The sequence below is a fragment of the Barbus barbus genome, assembly GCF_936440315.1.
Source record: "Barbus barbus genome assembly, chromosome: 33".
Lineage (NCBI taxonomy): Eukaryota > Metazoa > Chordata > Actinopteri > Cypriniformes > Cyprinidae > Barbus > Barbus barbus.
This window is the reverse complement of record NC_136761.1, coordinates 1,092,729-1,111,669: the sequence shown is the minus strand read 5'-3', so window position 1 is coordinate 1,111,669 and position 18,941 is coordinate 1,092,729. Positions and strand designations below refer to the sequence as shown.

The following is an 18,941-nucleotide window of genomic DNA, read 5'->3' as shown; positions in this document are numbered from 1 at the left end:
ACCGGAGAAAGCACACTTTCCTTGGCATTCAGTCTCAACCCCAGTTCTTTCATGTGGGCGAGAACGACATCTCGATGCCGAACCGCCAACCGCTCTGATTGAGCGAGGATCAACCAATCGTCGATATAATTGAGTATGCGGATGCCCTGAAGCCGCAACGGGGCCAGTGCCGCATCCACACACTTGGTGAAAGTGCGGGGTGAAAGTGCTAGGCCGAAGGGAAGAACCCGATATTGGTACGCTTTCCCCCCAAAGGCGAACCTCAGGAACTTCCTGTGAGAAGGAAGGATGGAAACATGGAAATATGCGTCTTTGAGATCTATCGTGACAAACCAGTCCTCGGACCTGATTTGAGTCACGACCTGCTTGATAGTAAGCATCCTGAACTTCAGCTTTCTGACTGAGCGGTTCAGTAGACGCAGATCCAGTATGGGCCTCAGCCCTCCATCCTTCTTCGGAACAATGAAGTACCGGCTGTAGAAACCGGACTGGGTCTCGTGAGGAGGAACCAACTCGATGGCTTCCTTCATCAGCAGAGTACCAACTTCCTGTTCCACAACCAGAGCCTGCCCGGGGCGGACCGCAGTCATAACAACCCCGCAGAACGGCGGGGGTGGCCCGCCGAACTGAATACGATAGCCTTTCTCTACGGTCTGCAGGACCCAAGGAGACACATTCGGCAGCCGCTGCCAGGCTGTCAAATGCTCTACTAAGGGAATCAGTCTCTCGAGACTGACCTCTGGTGCAGCCAGACCGCTGTCTTGAAGCGGCGCACCGGCAGGAGACGCGTAATCTGGCGGCTGAGGCGAGTTTCTCGGCTCCGCGCCCAGGGGAGACGGTCACCGTGTGCCGCGGTGTAAGCCGCTCTACCCCGGTAGGGGTCGTCCTCCGTAGTACTGGGGCTCACCCGCCAGGACCTCTGAACGAACCAGACCCTGCAAGGCAGGACCCAAAGAGACACATTCGGCAGCTCGCTGCCCAATGATCTTCTAAGGGAATCAGTCTCTCGAGACTGACCTCTGGGTTCAGAGAAGCGGCCAGACCGCTGTCTCGATGCGGCGCACCGGAATGAGACGCGTAATCTGGCGGCTGAGGCGAGTTTCTCGGCTCCGCGCTGCCGGGCGGACAAACCTGAGAAATATACTCGCTGGGACCGGCCGTGCCCTGGAACAGCGGCAGGGTCAGCAGACAAGTCCCTGGAGGGCACCGAGGTGAAGTGGTCACCGAGTGCGGCGGTGCAAGCCACTCCACCCCAGTAGGGGTCGCCCTCCGCGGTCCTGGGGCTCGCCCGTCAGGACCTCTTGCGCGAGGAGCTGGTATGCGGAGGAGGCTGCGCCCGCCCAGCAGCCACCTGAGTTTAGAGAGGGTGCATACCCTCTGCCCACCAAAGATGTTGTAAGCAGAGCAGGAGCCTTCAAAGGCGATGCCTTGGAGGGAGACAGATAGCTCGCAAGCGTCTGTTCAACCCGCGGCATCATCGCCGCATACCGCGCATATACGACTGGCCGGGACGAAAAAATTTCACCCGCGATCTCGACACCTCGGTGAGGAGATCGGGGAAAACGGAAGGCTCCTGTGTAGAAGTAGCTCTCTGGGGCGAGAGAGGCGGCGAAACCTCGTCAACGCTCGTCACATCAACCTCCTCGGAGGACGCAGCGTCAAGCCCTCGTCTCGGGGGAAGAGACCGCTTCCGAACCGAGAGACGGGGCGCCAGATCAGGCGCGGGAGGAGATAGGGACATGCCCGTCTGACTCTCGCCAGCCAGATCAGCCTTTTTCTCTTTTTTTTTTTTTTTTTTTTACTCTCCGCAAGCCCCGCGTGCGCAGCCGCCGCTCTGCCTTTTTTTCTGATTTAAAGGCAGAAGCGGGACCGGCTTTATTCATTTTATGCTTGTGCAAACACTGCAGCTTACAAAGCTTTCATAGTTATATCATATTGGGGTGACAGAGGCGGCGAAACCTCGTGAACGCTCACATCAACCTCCTCAGAGGAAGAGAGACGAAGCATTGAGCCCTAGTCTCGGGGAAGAGACAGCTTCCACACCGAGAGACGGGGCGCCAGATCTGGCTGATACAGGAGGAGATAGGGACATGCCCGTCTCACACTCGCCAGCCAGATCAGCCTGCGAGCCCCACGAGTGCAGCCGCCGCTCTGCCTTGGCAGCAGCGGGACCGGCACCGCGTGGGGAGCTCGCGAAGGCTCCCTTCTCGAAGAGAGCCCTCCGGGTGCGGAGACCGATTTTGCGTGCTCCGCACCCAGGCAGTCCACGCGCAAATCGTGTGTGTCCTCGCTCATGATATAGCGAGGGCAAGGATGCACACACGACTCAAAACATGGTCTGAAAGCTTCACCCCTGAGCTTGCCCTTGGCTTTGGCATGATACTGAATGCTTTCCACTTAAAACTAGGACAAACAACAGTAAATAAGACTGACACACACAGAGCGCTTCGCTGAATGACAAAAAGCTGAAGCCGGCTCCGCCGCACGTGCTTATATGCTTCCTGGTCGTGACGTCACCCCACCCGTGACGCCTCGCCCTTGTTTGACTGATTACACATCATATTCAGAGCCTGGTCACGCTGAAGGCGTTCCCATATGCGTTTTCGACGCAGCTCGAAGTTCCTGGAAGGGAACTATTCATATCCCCTAATAACAAAACAGGACTATCTTCAATATTTATAAATCAATCAAAGTACATGGAAAATTGTGGGAAAAAAAAAGTTACGAATGATATGAAAAGGAACATATGATATTATTTTTTTTTTTTTAATTTGCAGGTGGCAGTTCGGTATTTGTCTGTGTTCGTCATCAAATCCCAGCTCATCAATTAGCACTTTGACAGCATGGATCAGAGATCGCCTTTTATTATCACCAATCATCTTTAAATGACACATTTACATTTACATTTAGTCATTTGGCAGACGCTCTTATCCAAAGCGACTTACAATTGGGGAATACAAAAAGCGATTCATCTTGAAGAGGCAGTCAGACAGAGGAAGTGCTCGTAACACCAAGTCTCAGTCATTGTTCAAATAAGTGCAAGCTAGTAGGTGGAGAGAAAGTTTTTTTTTTTTTTTTTTTGAGTTTAGGATGAAGTCAAGTACTGCCGAAAGAGGCCGAAAAAGACACAGTTTCGGATTGAGGAATGTCGCTATTTCGCAGAGCATGTAAATTCCATTTGCTGCCAAACTGTTTAGCAACAATACAGGTCCTTCTCAAAAAATTTGCATATTGTGATAAAGTTCATTATTTTCTGCAATGTACTGATAAACATTAGACTTTCATATATTTTAGATTCATTACAACACAACTGAAGTAGTTCAAGCCTTTTATTGTTTTAATATTGATGATTTTGGCATACAGCTCATGAAAACCCAAAATTCCTATCTCAAAAAATTAGCATATTTCATCCGACCAATAAAAGAATGGCCATTATGGTCATTTATGCACTCAATACTTGGTCGGGAATCCTTTTGCAGAAATGACTGCTTCAATGCGGCGTGGCATGGAGGCAATCAGCCTGTGGCACTGCTGAGGTGTTATGGAGGCCCAGGATGCTTCGATAGCGGCCTTAAGCTCATCCAGAGTGTTGGGTCTTGCGTCTCTCAACTTTCTCTTCACAATATCCCACAGATTCTCTATGGGGTTCAGGTCAGGAGAGTTGGCAGGCCAATTGAGCACAGTAATACCATGGTCAGTAAACCATTTACCAGTGGTTTTGGCACTGTGAGCAGGTGCCAGGTCGTGCTGAAAAATGAAATCTTCATCTCCATAAAGCTTTTCAGCAGATGGAAGCATGAAGTGCTCCAAAATCTCCTGATAGCTAGCTGCATTGACCCTGCCCTTGATAAAACACAGTGGACCAACACCAGCAGCTGACATGGCACCCCAGACCATCACTGACTGTGGGTACTTGACACTGGACTTCAGGCATTTTGGCATTTCCCTCTCCCCAGTCTTCCTCCAGACTCTGGCACCTTGATTTCCGAATGACATGCAAAATTTGCTTTCATCCGAAAAAAGTACTTTGGACCACTGAGCAACAGTCCAGTGCTGCTTCTCTGTAGCCCAGGTCAGGCGCTTCTGCCGCTGTTTCTGGTTCAAAAGTGGCTTGACCTGGGGAATGCGGCACCTGTAGCCCATTTCCTGCACACGCCTGTACACGGTGGCTCTGGATGTTTCTACTCCAGACTCAGTCCACTGCTTCCGCAGGTCCCCCAAGGTCTGGAATCGGTCCTTCTCCACAATCTTCCTCAGGGTCCGGTCACCTCTTCTCGTTGTGCTGCGTTTTCTGCCACACTTTTTCCTTCCCACAGACTTCCCACTGAGGTGCCTTGATACAGCACTCTGGGAACAGCCTATTCGTTCAGAAATTTCTTTCTGTGTCTTACCCTCTTGCTTGAGGGTGTCAATGATGCCCTTCTGGACAGCAGTCAGGTCGGCAGTCTTACCCATGATTGCGGTTTTGAGTAATGAACCAGGCTGGGAGTTTTTAAAAGCCTCAGGAATCTTTTGCAGGTGTTTAGAGTTAATTAGTTGATTCAGATGATTAGGTTAATAGCTCGTTTAGAGAACCTTTTCATGATATGCTAATTTTTTGAGATAGGAATTTTGGGTTTTCATGAGCTGTATGCCAAAATCATCAATATTAAAACAATAAAAGACTTGAACTACTTCAGTTGTGTTGTAATGAATCTAAAATATATGAAAGTCTAATGTTTATCAGTACATTACAGAAAATAATGAACTTTATCACAATATGCTAATTTTTTGAGAAGGACCTGTAGTTTGTCCAGACGTTGCACACAAGTCACAGTGCAATTTCAGTGAGAATGCAGTCAGAGGTTTCTTATTCTTACAGACCGTGGCAGAACTAAAGATGCACTTAAGGTCATATTTTCTCACTCCAAGTTACTGGTTGCATCTTTGAATGAGTATTTTTGTTGATGCATCTTTCATTGGCATACTGTTTAGTATCCAATGGGATTGTTGCAATGTCATCATACTGTTGAAACACAGAATCTAGCATTTCAGAATTAGAATTGTAGTTTTTTTAGTTTTTTTTAAGACAAATTTTGTTCACGCTTTCATGTGAGTCAGTACCAGTGTCAGTTTTTGCGGGTCTTCTTTCATTTACATGGCCTTAACCAGCAGATGTCCTCAGCATGCTACATTTTGAGTCCATCCAATCTTGGCGATGTACTTTTCTGTTTTCTCATCCACTTAATGAGTGAGCCCTTTAAATTCATATGGATTGATTAGCTATCAGTGTTTTATTGTTCATCAGCTGGAAAAAAAGTGTTCTCAAATGTTCCAGTTGTTCCTTCCTCATTATCATCATTATCGTTATATCATTATCATTGTAGTAATTATCATTATAAAATTATAGTTATACCATATGGTGTGGATTCTCAGTATTCTTCTAAATGTAGAATGATCTTAAGGACTTTATCTTCATAGTTAATGTTATTATTATTTTTCTTGTGAATGGGCCTGAAGTCATTTCTATGTAAAGTATTGTGTCTTCTGATAGTTTTTGTTCCAGATGTCAGTTTCCACAGTGCAACCATACTTCACAATTGTAATGGTCATGTCATCGGCAACAGCTCTTCTTCATGTTTGTGCCATTTTAGTCCGTCACAAATTTTTTTCCAATCTTCCAATTACCAAAACATTTCCATAAGGTCATAGGTCAGCACAAAGAAAGCCAACACATTTTTATATTGTTAATTCTTTTAGTGCACTTGACACTGCCTCCATTAGAGACGGCCCTGGAACAGTCATGCAAGGCAAGGGAAGTAACTTGTGCAGTGCAGCAAACAGGGTGAATGGGACGGGCCATTCAACCTAATCTAGCCAGTGCTGGGGAAGTTCACATTCAAGATTCAAGAGTTTTATTTGTCACATACACAATTATACAGAGTATAACCAGCAGTGAAATGTAGGTACATCATACCTTGGTCCTTAGCAAACCTTAGCCAAGTATCCACCGCTTTTTTCACCAGCAGTGGCTGACAAATCAGGCATAGTTACATATGTCAGGATGCTCGGCACTGACAGTTGTCAACCTCCAGTCACACTTTATACCTCAGCATCTTGCTCACTGGGGTCAGTGTACCCAGTGCCCTTGGGTTATCAACACCATAGGTTCAGGTACAGGCTTCAGTTCAGATTAAAGCCATGCTACCATTTTTTCCCGACAGTCTTGAAAGAAAACGTGGAATGCAGGTCCCTCTTGGCAGAGGTCCCAACTTTCCTTTGGCTGTCTCTATCTACTTGTAGTTGTACAAAGTGCATGGATGCAGCACTTATTTTCTTCCATTGGCAGGAGATCTGCATCATGAATTACTTGGATGACTGACTGATATGTGCACCAACCAAAAAGCAAATGGGGGGAAATACAGAGAAAGAGCAAAACAGATTATTTCTGATGTTGAATGAGGAGAAGAGCTGTCTCATCCCATGCAGAATGGTACCGTATTTGAGCTTGGTTCTGGACTCAAAGAATATGAGAGCATGTCTACACCCAAGAGGATTCTGATGCTGTGGAGAAGATATACCATTTATTGGGAAAATCTTAAAAATCAGTGAAGTGTGGACGGAGGCCTTTTGGTTTGATGGCAGCAGCCTCTTGGGTAGTGCCACTATGTGTGCTTCACATGCGGCAGTGGTTCAGAAGTATCAAAGTGAATGCACAAGAAGGCAGTCAGAGAAATTTGGGAAAGGTCCCTGTATCTCAGCCATGAAGTGGTGGTTTTAAGAGCCAGGCCTCCAGTAGGAGGCCCTTTGAGATCAGAATTTGTCAAAGGAAAGAATAGAGATGGATGCAGCCAAGATCGGTTGTGGGGCTATGTGGTAAAATTGCCTGTTTCAAGGTTAGGAGCCCTATTGGGCAGAAGTTAATATAATCCAGTGTGCTAAGAGAGAGACCCACAGTGGTGTCTTACAAAAACCATCAAGGGAGAACGCACTCTCTATCTCTCCATTTGCAAGGCCATAGTCCTGCTCATAGTTCAAGATTGGCCACACCAGCTGTGGATGCCAGATCTGGTTGCATTGCTCAAGGGGATCCATCTTCCAAATACCTTTTCTTGAATTACCTTGTTTCTTGTCTCCCCGAATGAAATGTCACCTGCTACTGTGTTGCCATTACTGAAGAATTAGCGACATCAAACTGCATCACATGCTGTCTCGCTTATTCGCTGGATTGGCACAATTTGACAGTATAATCCAAGATGAGTTCTGATATATCAAAAACAACATGATCACGAATCATGGTGTCTCTCAGTTAATTAAAACTGCAAGTTTTTGCCTTTATCTTGAGGTCTGTAAGAAACAATCAAAAGCCTTTCCTTCATGCTGCATTCACGTTCTAAAAACATATCAAGTCTCATTCTTCTTTGACAAACAATGAGCATAGATTTTTTTTCCAATACCTTTTCTGGTTTCTTCTTGTCTGCCTCTTCCTCAAAATTAAATGTGTTGTAGACCTCCATGGCATCTCTTCCTGCAATGGTAAGTAGCATTTCAATATGTCAGTATCCGCTTGTCCAGTAGCTGCAACATACAACTCAAACTGCTGTTTGAAAGTCCTCCAATTTGTGTCAACATTTCCACACAACTTCAACAATCCCAGTGGTTTGATTGTGTTCATGGTGTTCTTGTTACCGCACTCCTAGTACAATGCGATATTCAACAGAACAACAATAAAAAGAAAAGGCAAAGAATTGCTGGTGCTGGCATCTTTATTCCATGTGGAACAGCCATCATACACAAATTACTACGAATGATCCACTTAGCAAATGCACTTAACTTTATACAATCCATTACTACCAACTGCTTGACTACATAACATCCTACTCATTACACATATGTGCCAAGATATTCCTGGAAACCTTTCATGCTTCACCATGGAGGAAGAAGCGCAGTTGCACTTAAATTGCCCAATCAGGGCTCTGAGGAGGTATATAGCCTGTACTCAGTCTTTAAGGAAAACAGAGGTGCATTTACCAATAGCATCGCTAGCCAACTATCGTCACAAGTTCCATTGAACTCCAGTGAATATAGTTGCTTTTGGGAAATAAACCCCAGATCAGCTACTGGTCTGCTATAAAGAGTCAGCACTGGGCCAGGTGATGTCAAAACAGGCTGGTCCTCTGGGTGGTTAGGGTGAGTGAGATGGCATATTCAGGTAGCAGTGCAGGTGTCACTCCTCCTATGAGAGTAATAGCACATTCCACCAGAGGGTTGGCTGCCTCCTGGGCATTATTCATAGGTGTGCCCTTAGAGGAGGTCTATGCAGCGGCAGGCTGGACTTCCTCACTTACATTTGGGCAGTTTTATTGCCTGAATGTGGCTTCCTCTGTGGCTACTTCTGTCCAACAAATAGGGGGAGGTCTGAGACCCTAAAACACTATCAATAAGGTCTGAATGCCACCCAATGTGATCACTCACTGATTAGGTGGTGCCAGTTGACAAAATAAGACATGTGCTGGTGGTATTGCATCTGTATTTATAAAGTATGAATGCACACAGATGGAGTACATTTCATTTGCTATTCCATCTCCTGACAGCTAGCCCTCTAGCGAGGCTGTCCTATGTGGTAGCCTGTTGATCTTACTCATAGAACCTTGGTTACTTAAGTAACTTCTTTTAAAAAATAAATTAATTTGCATTTATTCATTAAGTAGACACTTTTATTCAAAGTGACTAACAAATGAGGAATACAACAAGTGATTCATAGTAAGGGGCAAATAAACACAAGAAGTGCTCATAATTATTGGCGGAAATCCCAGGGGGTCGGGGTGTGTGTGGGTGGGGGTTTGTTTATTTAGCCCATGGAATGTGAATTTTCCCAGAGCAATACCATCGATAAAAGTGTATTGTACCCCCCGAAGCGTGATTTTTACCAGGGAACCCCCCCTTGAAATGCAATTAGGCTAGTTTTGAGGAGGAATAGGGCGGGTTTTGTTGCGAAAACCTGGCAACCCTGCATTACCCACACACAAGTCCAGTGAGAGAGAACAAAGTCAATAGTTCTGAGTCTGCTATGTTAGCAATAATAACGTTACTTGCTTGACGGATAGTAATGTCTACAATGGATACGACCGATGTCGCGGCACGACCACGACTGCTTGAAGTTGTCTAATTTGGCATGGTCGCCATGCTACACTAATAGTAGTAAGGCTTTCCTCTGTTTATACTTATCCTTACAAGTACAATTTTAGTTGTATAATTTGTGTCCCCTTAAAAATTTGATCTTGAGAAATTTTATGTTTATTGCCCACCCCCCTATTATATTCCCCTATTGCCTACTGTTAGACTGAATTAAATTTATGCCCTTGCTCATAATACAAAGTTTCAGACACTATTAATAATAGTACAAGCTAGAACAGGTTAAGTGCTCACGGAAGATACGAGTTTTCAGTCTCTTAAATATTGTCAGGGATTCACCATTCCGGCTGAGGGTGGGAAGATCATCCCACCTGCAAGGAACAGAGAACAAAAATGTTTTAAAGTGATTTTGTGCCTCTCTGTGATGATTGCACACTTACTGACCCCAGGCTTCTGGAAGGAATGTAGACTCGTAATAGTGAGTAGAAGTAGGCGGGTACGGAGTCCGTGGCTGTTCTGTTCTTGAACTTGATGCAAGCCACAACCAGACATTGCAGGAAGATAAAAAGTGGTGTAATCTGTAACACTGTCGGGCGATTGCATCTTTTCATATGGGTCTAAATGTTAGCTTGGTTGATATACACTCACCTAAAGGATTATTAGGAACACCTGTTCAATTTCTCATTAATGCAATTATCTAATCAACCAATCACTTGGCAGTTGCTTCAATGCATTTAGGGGTGTGGTCCTGGTCAAGACAATCTCCTGAACTCCAAACTGAATGTCAGAATGGGAAAGAAAGGTGATTTAAGCAATTTTGAGCGTGGCATGGTTATTGGTGCCAGACGGGCCGGTCTGAGTATTTCACAATCTGGTCAGTTACTGGGATTTTCACGCACAACCATTTCTAGGGTTTACAAAGAATGGTGTGAAAAGGGAAAAACATCCAGTATGCGGCAGTCCTGCGGGTGAAAATGCCTTGTTGATGCTAGAGGTCAGAGGAGAATGGGCCGACTGATTCAAGCTGATAGAAGAGCGACTTTGACTGAAATAACCACTCGTTACAACCGAGGTATGCAGCAAAGCATCTGTGAAGCCACAACATGCACAACCTTGAGGCGGATGGGCTACAACAGCAGAAGACCCCACCGGGTACCACTCATCTCCACTACAAATAGGAAAAAGAGGCTACAATTTGCACGAGCTCACCAAAATTGGACGGTTGAAGACTGGAAAAATGTTGCCTGGTCTGATGAGTCTCGATTTCTGTTGAGACATTCAGATGGTAGAGTCAGAATTTGGCGTAAACAGAATGAGAACATGGATCCATCATGCCTTGTTACCACTGTGCAGGCTGGTGGTGGTGGTGTAATGGTGTGGGGGATGTTTTCTTGGCACACTTTAGGCCCCTTAGTGCCAATTGGGCATCGTTTAAATGCCACGGCCTACCTGAGCATTGTTTCTGACCATGTCCATCCCTTTATGACCACCATGTACCCATCCTCTGATGGCTACTTCCAGCAGGATAATGCACCGTGTCACAAAGGTCGAATCATTTCAAATTGGTTTCTTGAACATGACAATGAGTTCACTGTACTAAAATGGCCCCCACAGTCACCAGATCTCAACCCAATAGAGCATCTTTGGGATGTGGTGGAACGGGAGCTTCGTGCCCTGGATGTGCATCCCACAAATCTCCATCAACTGCAAGATGCTATCCTATCAATATGGGCCAACATTTCTAAAGAATGCTTTCAGCACCTTGTTGAATCAATGCCACGTAGAATTAAGGCAGTTCTGAAGGCGAAAGTGGGTCAAACACAGTATTAGTATGGTGTTCCTAATAATCCTTTAGGTGAGTATATATATATATATATATATAGAAGCTACCTGCCTACTAAGCAGCATTGAGTGAACCTATGAAAGGGAATGTCTCATTTACATATCTTATCCTGTTTCCCTGTGTAGCGAACAAGATGCTGTATAATTTTGGCCATACTCTTTCGTTACTGCTATGATTTCCTTTATGGAAATCTAAGGTGATTCTTGGGGCGTGGTGGGGTGGTGCTAGTGCCATCAGCCTATGAATTGGTATGATCATGTGCAGGCTTCAGACGTTTAAGTTGTTTATATAGTGTCAGTTACTGACTCAAGAAATCAGGGGTTCATATGTAACGGAGACATTTTCATTGAAAATCTTCTTGAAAGTAATATTTGTATTTGATGTAAAAAGACTTTTAGAAAAAAGACAGCTCATTAGATTTTGAAACAGAGCATAATGTTCTTCTAGTGGTAACAATGTTTTAATGCATTTTAATTTTAGAGCACTTCTGGAAAATGAGAAAAAAAGAAGACAAAATGCAGAGAAAGAAACTGAGAAGATTGCAAGAGAGACAATGGAGCTCATGGAAAGACTTCGACAAATTGAAGAGCATACTAAAAAAGCTCAAGAGGGTTGGAACTACAAATGTCTACCTATTAGTACAAATGTCAAATTAATAGTTTATGGGTTTTGGTAAAGTGTGTAATTTCCTCTCAACTAACATTACCAAATAGAATTGGAAAAATTGTGGCTGTTTTTGAATAGGTTTCCTAAATACACCACCTGTTTGCAATTAGTCACAAAGTCCGGCCACACGCTGAAGCGAACGGTTGTGACATTGTTGCTGTGAAAGGCTGGATGCTCAAACAAACAGAGACACCTTAACTATTTCTATCAAATTTTACTCTTCAGAAAAGTTAATTTGTGTAACATTATAGTTGTGTCATCCAGAACTTGAAGAGCAGACCAAGCGGGCGTTGGAGCTGGAGCGGGAGAGGAAATTTGCGCAGGAAGAAGCAGAGCGACTGGAGAAAGACCGCAGGATTGCAGAAGATGTCAAGTCAGCATTACTGCATCAATCTGAGAACCAGATGAAGAACCAGGAAAATCTGGTATTAAGGCATAAGTACTCAAAACCTTTTAGAGATACATTATGATCTTACATGGTTAGTTCATTTACTCACCCTCACATCATTCCAAACGTGTGCATTTCTTTCTTCTTGAGAAACAAATATATTATCATTCAGAATGACAAAATTAAAATATACATAATGACATTCAAAACACATATTACGATTTTTCTTCTCTCTTAAAGAGAAATTATGTAGCATGTACACTGTGCTCTTTTCCATACAGTGGGGGTGGATGATTTTAGTCTTAATGTGCCCATATTGTGCTCATTCACAAGTTAATTGTTTTATTTAGGAGTCACCTAGATACATTCACATTATTTAAAGTTCTAAAAACACCTTATTTTTCTCATACTGTACATTTCTGTAGTACCTCTTTTCACCCTCTGCCTGAAACATTCTGTTTTATTTATATGGAATTAATATGTATATCTAAAGGCAACAGAGTTGGCTGAGCTGACATCCAAGATCAGTCTTTTGGAAGATGCCAAAAAGAAGAAAGAGGATGAAGCCAGGAAATGGCAAAGAAGGGTGAGAGTGTAAATGTACTGTTGCATCTGTTTCATACAGTTAGTCTCAGACAAAAGACATTAGCAGTCTCAGTATGAATATCTTGGCAGGCAATTATGGTTGAGGTAGACCTGGAGAAGACAAAAGAGGAGTTGAAGAGTAAGCTAATTGGGGTCCACATCCAGGCAATGTCCCAGACGGAGAATGACCATGATGAAAATGACGAGAGCAGTGCCGAGGCCAGCGCTGAGCTCACATCCACTGGAACATATCAAGACCGCAGTGAAGAGCAGCGCATAACAGAAACGGAAAAGAATGAGCGTCTGCAGAAGCGCCTACAGGTGAATATAAGACACAGTCATCATGTTTATAAAAAAGTGTTTTCGTTGCCATGGCATAGTTTCTAAAATGTTTTCCAAGAGCCTTTTATCACTGCACATTTTGTATGTCTTTCTAATCAAATACAGCTGATTAGTTCAGAAGTAGATTTTTCAAGATCTAAAAACAATGTGTTAGACCAAGGAGACATTCAGAATGTGCAATGTCTGGGAGCTCCAGAAACAGGGTTCTAGTTGTCAGGGTTGGGTAGAAGGATTTTATTAATAACACAAAACAAAAACTACCCTGAGGGGTAAAACAAGCTGGCAGGCAGGCAAGGCAAGGCACGGCACGACACGACACGACAAGGCAATGGCAGGGTAGGGTAGGGTAGGGTAGGGTTACAACTGGGGAACATACAACGACGAACTGGCACAAGACTACAAACACAAGTAGAATAAATAGGGAGCAGATGAGGCGGTAAACGAGGGAACACAGGTGGGGCAAATTAACCAATAATCAGGTAACAAGATGGGTGGGGTCCAGGCAATTGACATGAGAGCACATGGCACACAGAAAACAAAAGGTGTGTTCGACTTGAAGCACTGCTGCGCAGAATGATCAGTGTATGACATCAAAGTGCCGCGAGAGCTAATCGAAAGCAGAAGAATCTGTCTGCTCTTTTATGGCTCTCGCGGTACTTTGATGTCATACACTGGTCATTCTGCGCAACGCCGCTTCAAGTCGAACACATCTAAAGACTAAAGCCATGTGCTCACATAAAACAAAAACACACGCACATGGCCAGCAAAACAAATCACTTACACTTTATTTTGATAGTCCACTTTAGACATTCTACTAACCATAAGTAACTTTGTAACTACATGTCTACTAATTCTCATAAATTTGCAACTACATGTCTACTAACTCTCAGAGCAGCCTGTTAGGGTAGGTTTGGGGTTAGTATAATATGTTGACATATACTTGCAAAGTTTCTCATAGTCAGTATGTTGTATGTTGTGGACCCATTAAAATAAATTTCAGAAGATGTTATGTAGACAGTCTACTAATACTGTAATGATTGCTAGTTGACATGGAGTTGCAAAGTTACTTATTGTTAGTAGAATGTCCAAAGTGGACTATCAAAATAAAGTGTTACCCAAATTAACAGACATGTGCAAAACAAGACATGAACACTCAGCTAATGAGAATACTCATAAGCCGTGTGTTCACACAAGACATGACAACATGAAAGCATACAGCCAATGAAAAACACAAGCTGCATGCAACACCACAAGACAACAGTAAAGCATGCAGCCGAACACAAACCGTTACATAAAACAACACAATAAACATAGAGAGAAGAGCGCATGGCTGAGTGGGCTCTAGACCGCCCGCTCACACAACTAGACAGAACATGGAGTGCGAGTATCCGAACCCCGACATGAAACAAAAACTTGAACAATACATGAGTGCCGGGATCCGAACACCACGCTCCTACATGAAACAAGGCATGCAGACAAGAGAGCACAAGGCTCGAGCACACTTGAAGCTGCACACTCACATGACAAACAGGACATGATGGGAGTGACAGGGCTCTGTCACAAAACCACAAATAAACTAAACTGAAGTGACAGAACCCCAACACTAGTGGCTAGAGCATGTTATCTGGCATACTGGCACTTGGTGTGTGTGGGCAGCACAGGTTCAAATCCTGCTCGAGCCATTTGACAATTCCCTTTGTCAAACAGGCCAAAAATAAAACTAAAGAATTGTCTGGCGTCTCTGAACATTTGGTTTACAATATACTGCCTTCATAAAATCCATGGCCTCTGCAAAATGTATCAATTTGCATTTACATTACAAACCAATACACTCCAGTGGATACAAATCTGATGCAAATCACCACTTACATATTATTTATGTAATATGTCATACGTTTTATTAACTAAAAAAATATGTCAAATTACTTCATTCTAAAAAAAAATTGATGGATCATTCAAAATGCTTTTGTTCATTTCTTGTGGCCCATTAGTAAAGGAAAGGAGAATTCATAGAGATTACAAAGTCTTAAAGAACTCACTTTAGGAAAAAGAAAATAAGAGAAACGGTAAAATAATTGTCATGATGCAAACACAAGGGGGATACAGGAACACGCAGATGAGGAGTAAACTCAAATCAAAAGTCTTTAATGAATCCAAATAAGGCAGGGCAAGACAAGGCAAGGCTGACACAGACAGAAACACCGGGTAGTAACGAGTAGACCAGACTAAGTCAAACTGAACAGACAGGACTATAAATACACAGGCTAATTACAAAAACACAGCTGAAAAAAATAAACTAATAATCACACTACAAACCAAAGGAAACAAACCAAATATGGAAACATGAGGCAGGAACACGACACACACGACAGAGGTCTGATATAACTGCCCCCTCCTGGAAGGGGGGGTGGGCGCTCTGGAGGCCTCTCAGGACACACACGGACAGGAACACAGGACGGGGACCTCCAGAGCGGAACAAACAGAACGGAGGCCATGGCGGAGCTAGGAGCTCTAGAGGCCATGGTGGTGCAGGGAGCTCAGGAGACCATGGAACTCCAGCTGGAACCCTTCTACCCCCCCAATTTCCATGGGGCAGCTACGGAACGGGAACGGGACTACCCACAGGAACAGGAAGCCCTCCTGGGCTAGCTTGGAAGCTGAGGCTTCTTTTGGCCATGACAAGGAGTCAGGCGCCCTCACAGGGTCCCTCAGCAACCACTTCCACCTCAGCGACAGGAGAGGCACCTGACGAGTCTCCGTGAACAAGACCGACTGACATGACATGGTGATTAAAACTGTTCCTGCGTCCACAACAAGACTTGAAAACGGCACTCCTGGCCGTGACATGTGGACTGGAACCACGGGACCAGAGAACGGTACTCCTGGCCGAAATTAAGGAACTGGATCCACGGGACCCGGCAACGGCACTCCTGGCCGTGTATAGGGAACTGGATCCTCTGGAACTGGGGCTTGAGTCAGCGGCGGGCCGGCGGGCTTGAGTCAGTGGCGGGCCGGCGGCATCGATCTCCTGCGAATGGCGGGTCTGGGAGTGCCGCGGACGGCAGCGTCGATCTCCCACGAACGGCGAGCCTGGGAGAGCCGTGGACGGCGGCAGCGATCTCCCACCAATGAAGGGGCTAAAGGGAGTGTCAACCCGCAAACTTGATGGACAAACAAACAGGAACAAAACAAAAGAACTTTCAAAAACAGAAAACAAATCGGTGTAACGAGTAGACCAGACGAAGTCAAACTGAACAGACAGGACTATAAAAACACAGGCTAATTACAAAAACACAGCTGAACAGAATAAACTAATAATCACACTAAACGAGGACAAGAAACAAACCAAATATGGAAACATGAGGCAGGAACACATGACACACACGACAGAGGTCTGACAATAATTTGATATATCTTTGGATATTGTTGATTTAATCTGTTGTGTTAACTGCAGGAGTGCAGTGTTTATTGTTTTGTGAGAGTAGATTATTAAACAACAACACCAACAACAACAAAAATCATGAATCTGCAAAATTACATATTTTTGTAGCCCTCTCTAGGTAACGAACATGAATTGCATTTACTCCTTCAGTAAAATATATAAATAGAAATACAGGAATTTCTCTACAGGAAATTAAGTTTCCACAATATATTTATATATTGCAGATCCTTAATATATTTAACTTATATTTAACTTATGGCAAAATTTGGTAATTCTGTATGTTGTCTGAGCGTTGGCATCCTATGAGGTCCTCTGAGGGGTTGGCATTATCTTTTCTTAGATGTTTGGTCATCTCAGATCATCTCAGTATCCTCAGCATAACAATGAAAACTAATCCCGTATTTTCTAATAATATTACCAAGAGGCAACATGTATATTGAAAATAGCAGAGGACCTAGGGCAGATCCTTGTGGTACTCCATACTTTACTGGTGATAATTGAGATGACTCCCCATTTAAATGAACAAAGTGGTAGCGATCGGACAGGTAGGATCTAAACCATCTTAAAGCCTGCCCTTGAATACCAGTATAGTTTTGTAATCGATCTATGAGTATGTCATGGTCTATAGTTTCGAACGCAGCTAAGTAATACTAGCAATGAGATGCAGCCTTGGTCTGAAGCAAGAAGCAAGTCATTTGTAATTTTAACAAGTGCAGTTTCTGTACTATGGTGAGGCCTGAAACCTGACTGAAATTCTTCATAGAGATCATTTTTTTGCAAGAAGGAGCACAATTGAGCAGACACAACTTTTTCAAAAATGTTAGACATAAACGGAAGATTTGAAATGGGTCTGTAATTTGCCAGTTCATTAGAATCTAGTTGTGGTTTCTTAATAAGAGGCTTAATAACCGCCAGCTTGAATGGTTTGGGACATGACCTAAAGATAATGATGAGTTAAAAATATTGAGAAGCAGTTTTTCTGCTACAGGTAACAACTCTTTCAGTAGTTTAGTGGGTACAGGATCTAATAAACACGTTGTTGGTTTAGATGCACTGATAAGTTTATTTAGCTCTTCCTGTCCTATAGTTGTAAAGCACTGCAGTTTTTCTTTGGGTGCAATGAATTAAGCTGAAATACTAGATGCAGTAGAATCTACATTTGATATTATATTTCTGATATTATCTATTTTATCAGTAAAGAAATTCATAAAGTCATTACTATTAAACTGTGAGGGAATATTTAGATTGGGTGGTGTCTGTTTATTTGTTAATCTAGCCACTGTGCTAAATAAAAACCTTGGATTGTTTTGGTTATTATATATTATTTTACGGATATGCTCTGCCCTGGCAGCTTTTAGAGCCTGTCTATAGCTGGGCATACTGTTTTTCCATGCAATTCTAAAAACTTCCAAGTTAGTTTTTCTCCATTTGCGCTCAAGATTACGAATGTTTTCTTGACAGAATGGGTATAACTGTTGTACCATGGCACAGTACGTTTTTCTCTAACCTTTTTCAATTTGAGGGGGGCAACAGCTTCTAATTTATTAGAGAAGATAGTGCCCATGTTGCTAGTCATTTCGCCTAGTTCATGTGCATTTATGGGTACACAGAGCAGTTGAGATAAATCAGGTAGGTTATTTATGAATCTGTCTTTGGTGGCTGGAACAATAGTTCCCTATCTGTCGGTCACTACGAGTTATGTTGTGACGACATTAGGGGATTTACTTGGGAGCCCCGACTGCCTCTGATAAGAGAAAACGCCAATGAAATTTGGCTAGTGGATTTTGCATACCTGAGCCACTCCCCGTGCATACGGGTATAAAAGGGCGACAGGTGCATCCACTCATCAGATTTTTGCTTCGGAGCCGAGTGGATGAGAAGTCTTGAAACAGATCAGATCTCCACAAAGCCGTCTGCCTCGAATTTTGTTCCTGGGTGGCGTTACGGTGCAGACAGCGGTGTCCCTGCAGCAGCGATTCCCCTGGGCACTTCACCTGAAAGAGCAAATTTCTAAAACACTGGGCGGTTCGCGTCTTTTTAAAGATGCCGTTCCGTCCGTGTTCTCTTGGTTGCGGTCGCTTCCTGTCCTCGGATGACGGTCACTAGCGTTGTCTTCAGTGTCTGGGCATCCAGCACGCTGAAGATGCGTTTGTGGATGAGTCATGCGCCTGTTGTGGGCGTATGAACATGGCAACGCTGCGATCTCGCCTTTCCTTTCTGAAAGGATTGGCACCCTCTGCCGCCACCCGTCCCGGTCTCTCTGGCTCGAGCAGAGGACCGCCGGCTGGCACTCTGGGAGATCTGAGGGTGACAGTAAGAGCTTCTCCGCCGGGCACGTCCCCGCGGACCTCTTACTCCTCTCGCAGCGCTTGTTCCGTCCGGTTCCCGAGTGATTTCGCTGGTTCGCCCCACGGGGCCGCCAGCATTTCATTCGGTGCGCCGCCCGAGGATCAGATGTCGATCGCGGCATCGGGGGATGGGCTTTAGTCCACTGAGGATGAACGATCGGCGGGGCTGCCCCCCTCGGGTGTTGTCGCCACTGCCAATCCGGACCCAGAGCT

General features: G+C 44.3%; 1 protein-coding gene across 1 annotated transcript in view; it reads left to right on the top strand.

Annotated features, from left to right (window-relative positions):
* Positions 1-18,941, top strand: part of msnb (moesin b) — a gene marked incomplete at both ends in the record, with an annotated part of 40,411 nt that overhangs the window by 14,504 nt on the left and 6,966 nt on the right. The window contains 4 exons of the mRNA XM_079391226.1: positions 11,438-11,568; positions 11,888-12,048; positions 12,505-12,597; positions 12,687-12,917. Of these exons, the coding sequence (XP_079247352.1) occupies positions 11,438-11,568; positions 11,888-12,048; positions 12,505-12,597; positions 12,687-12,917 (616 nt within the window). The remainder of the gene's footprint in view (positions 1-11,437; positions 11,569-11,887; positions 12,049-12,504; positions 12,598-12,686; positions 12,918-18,941) is intronic.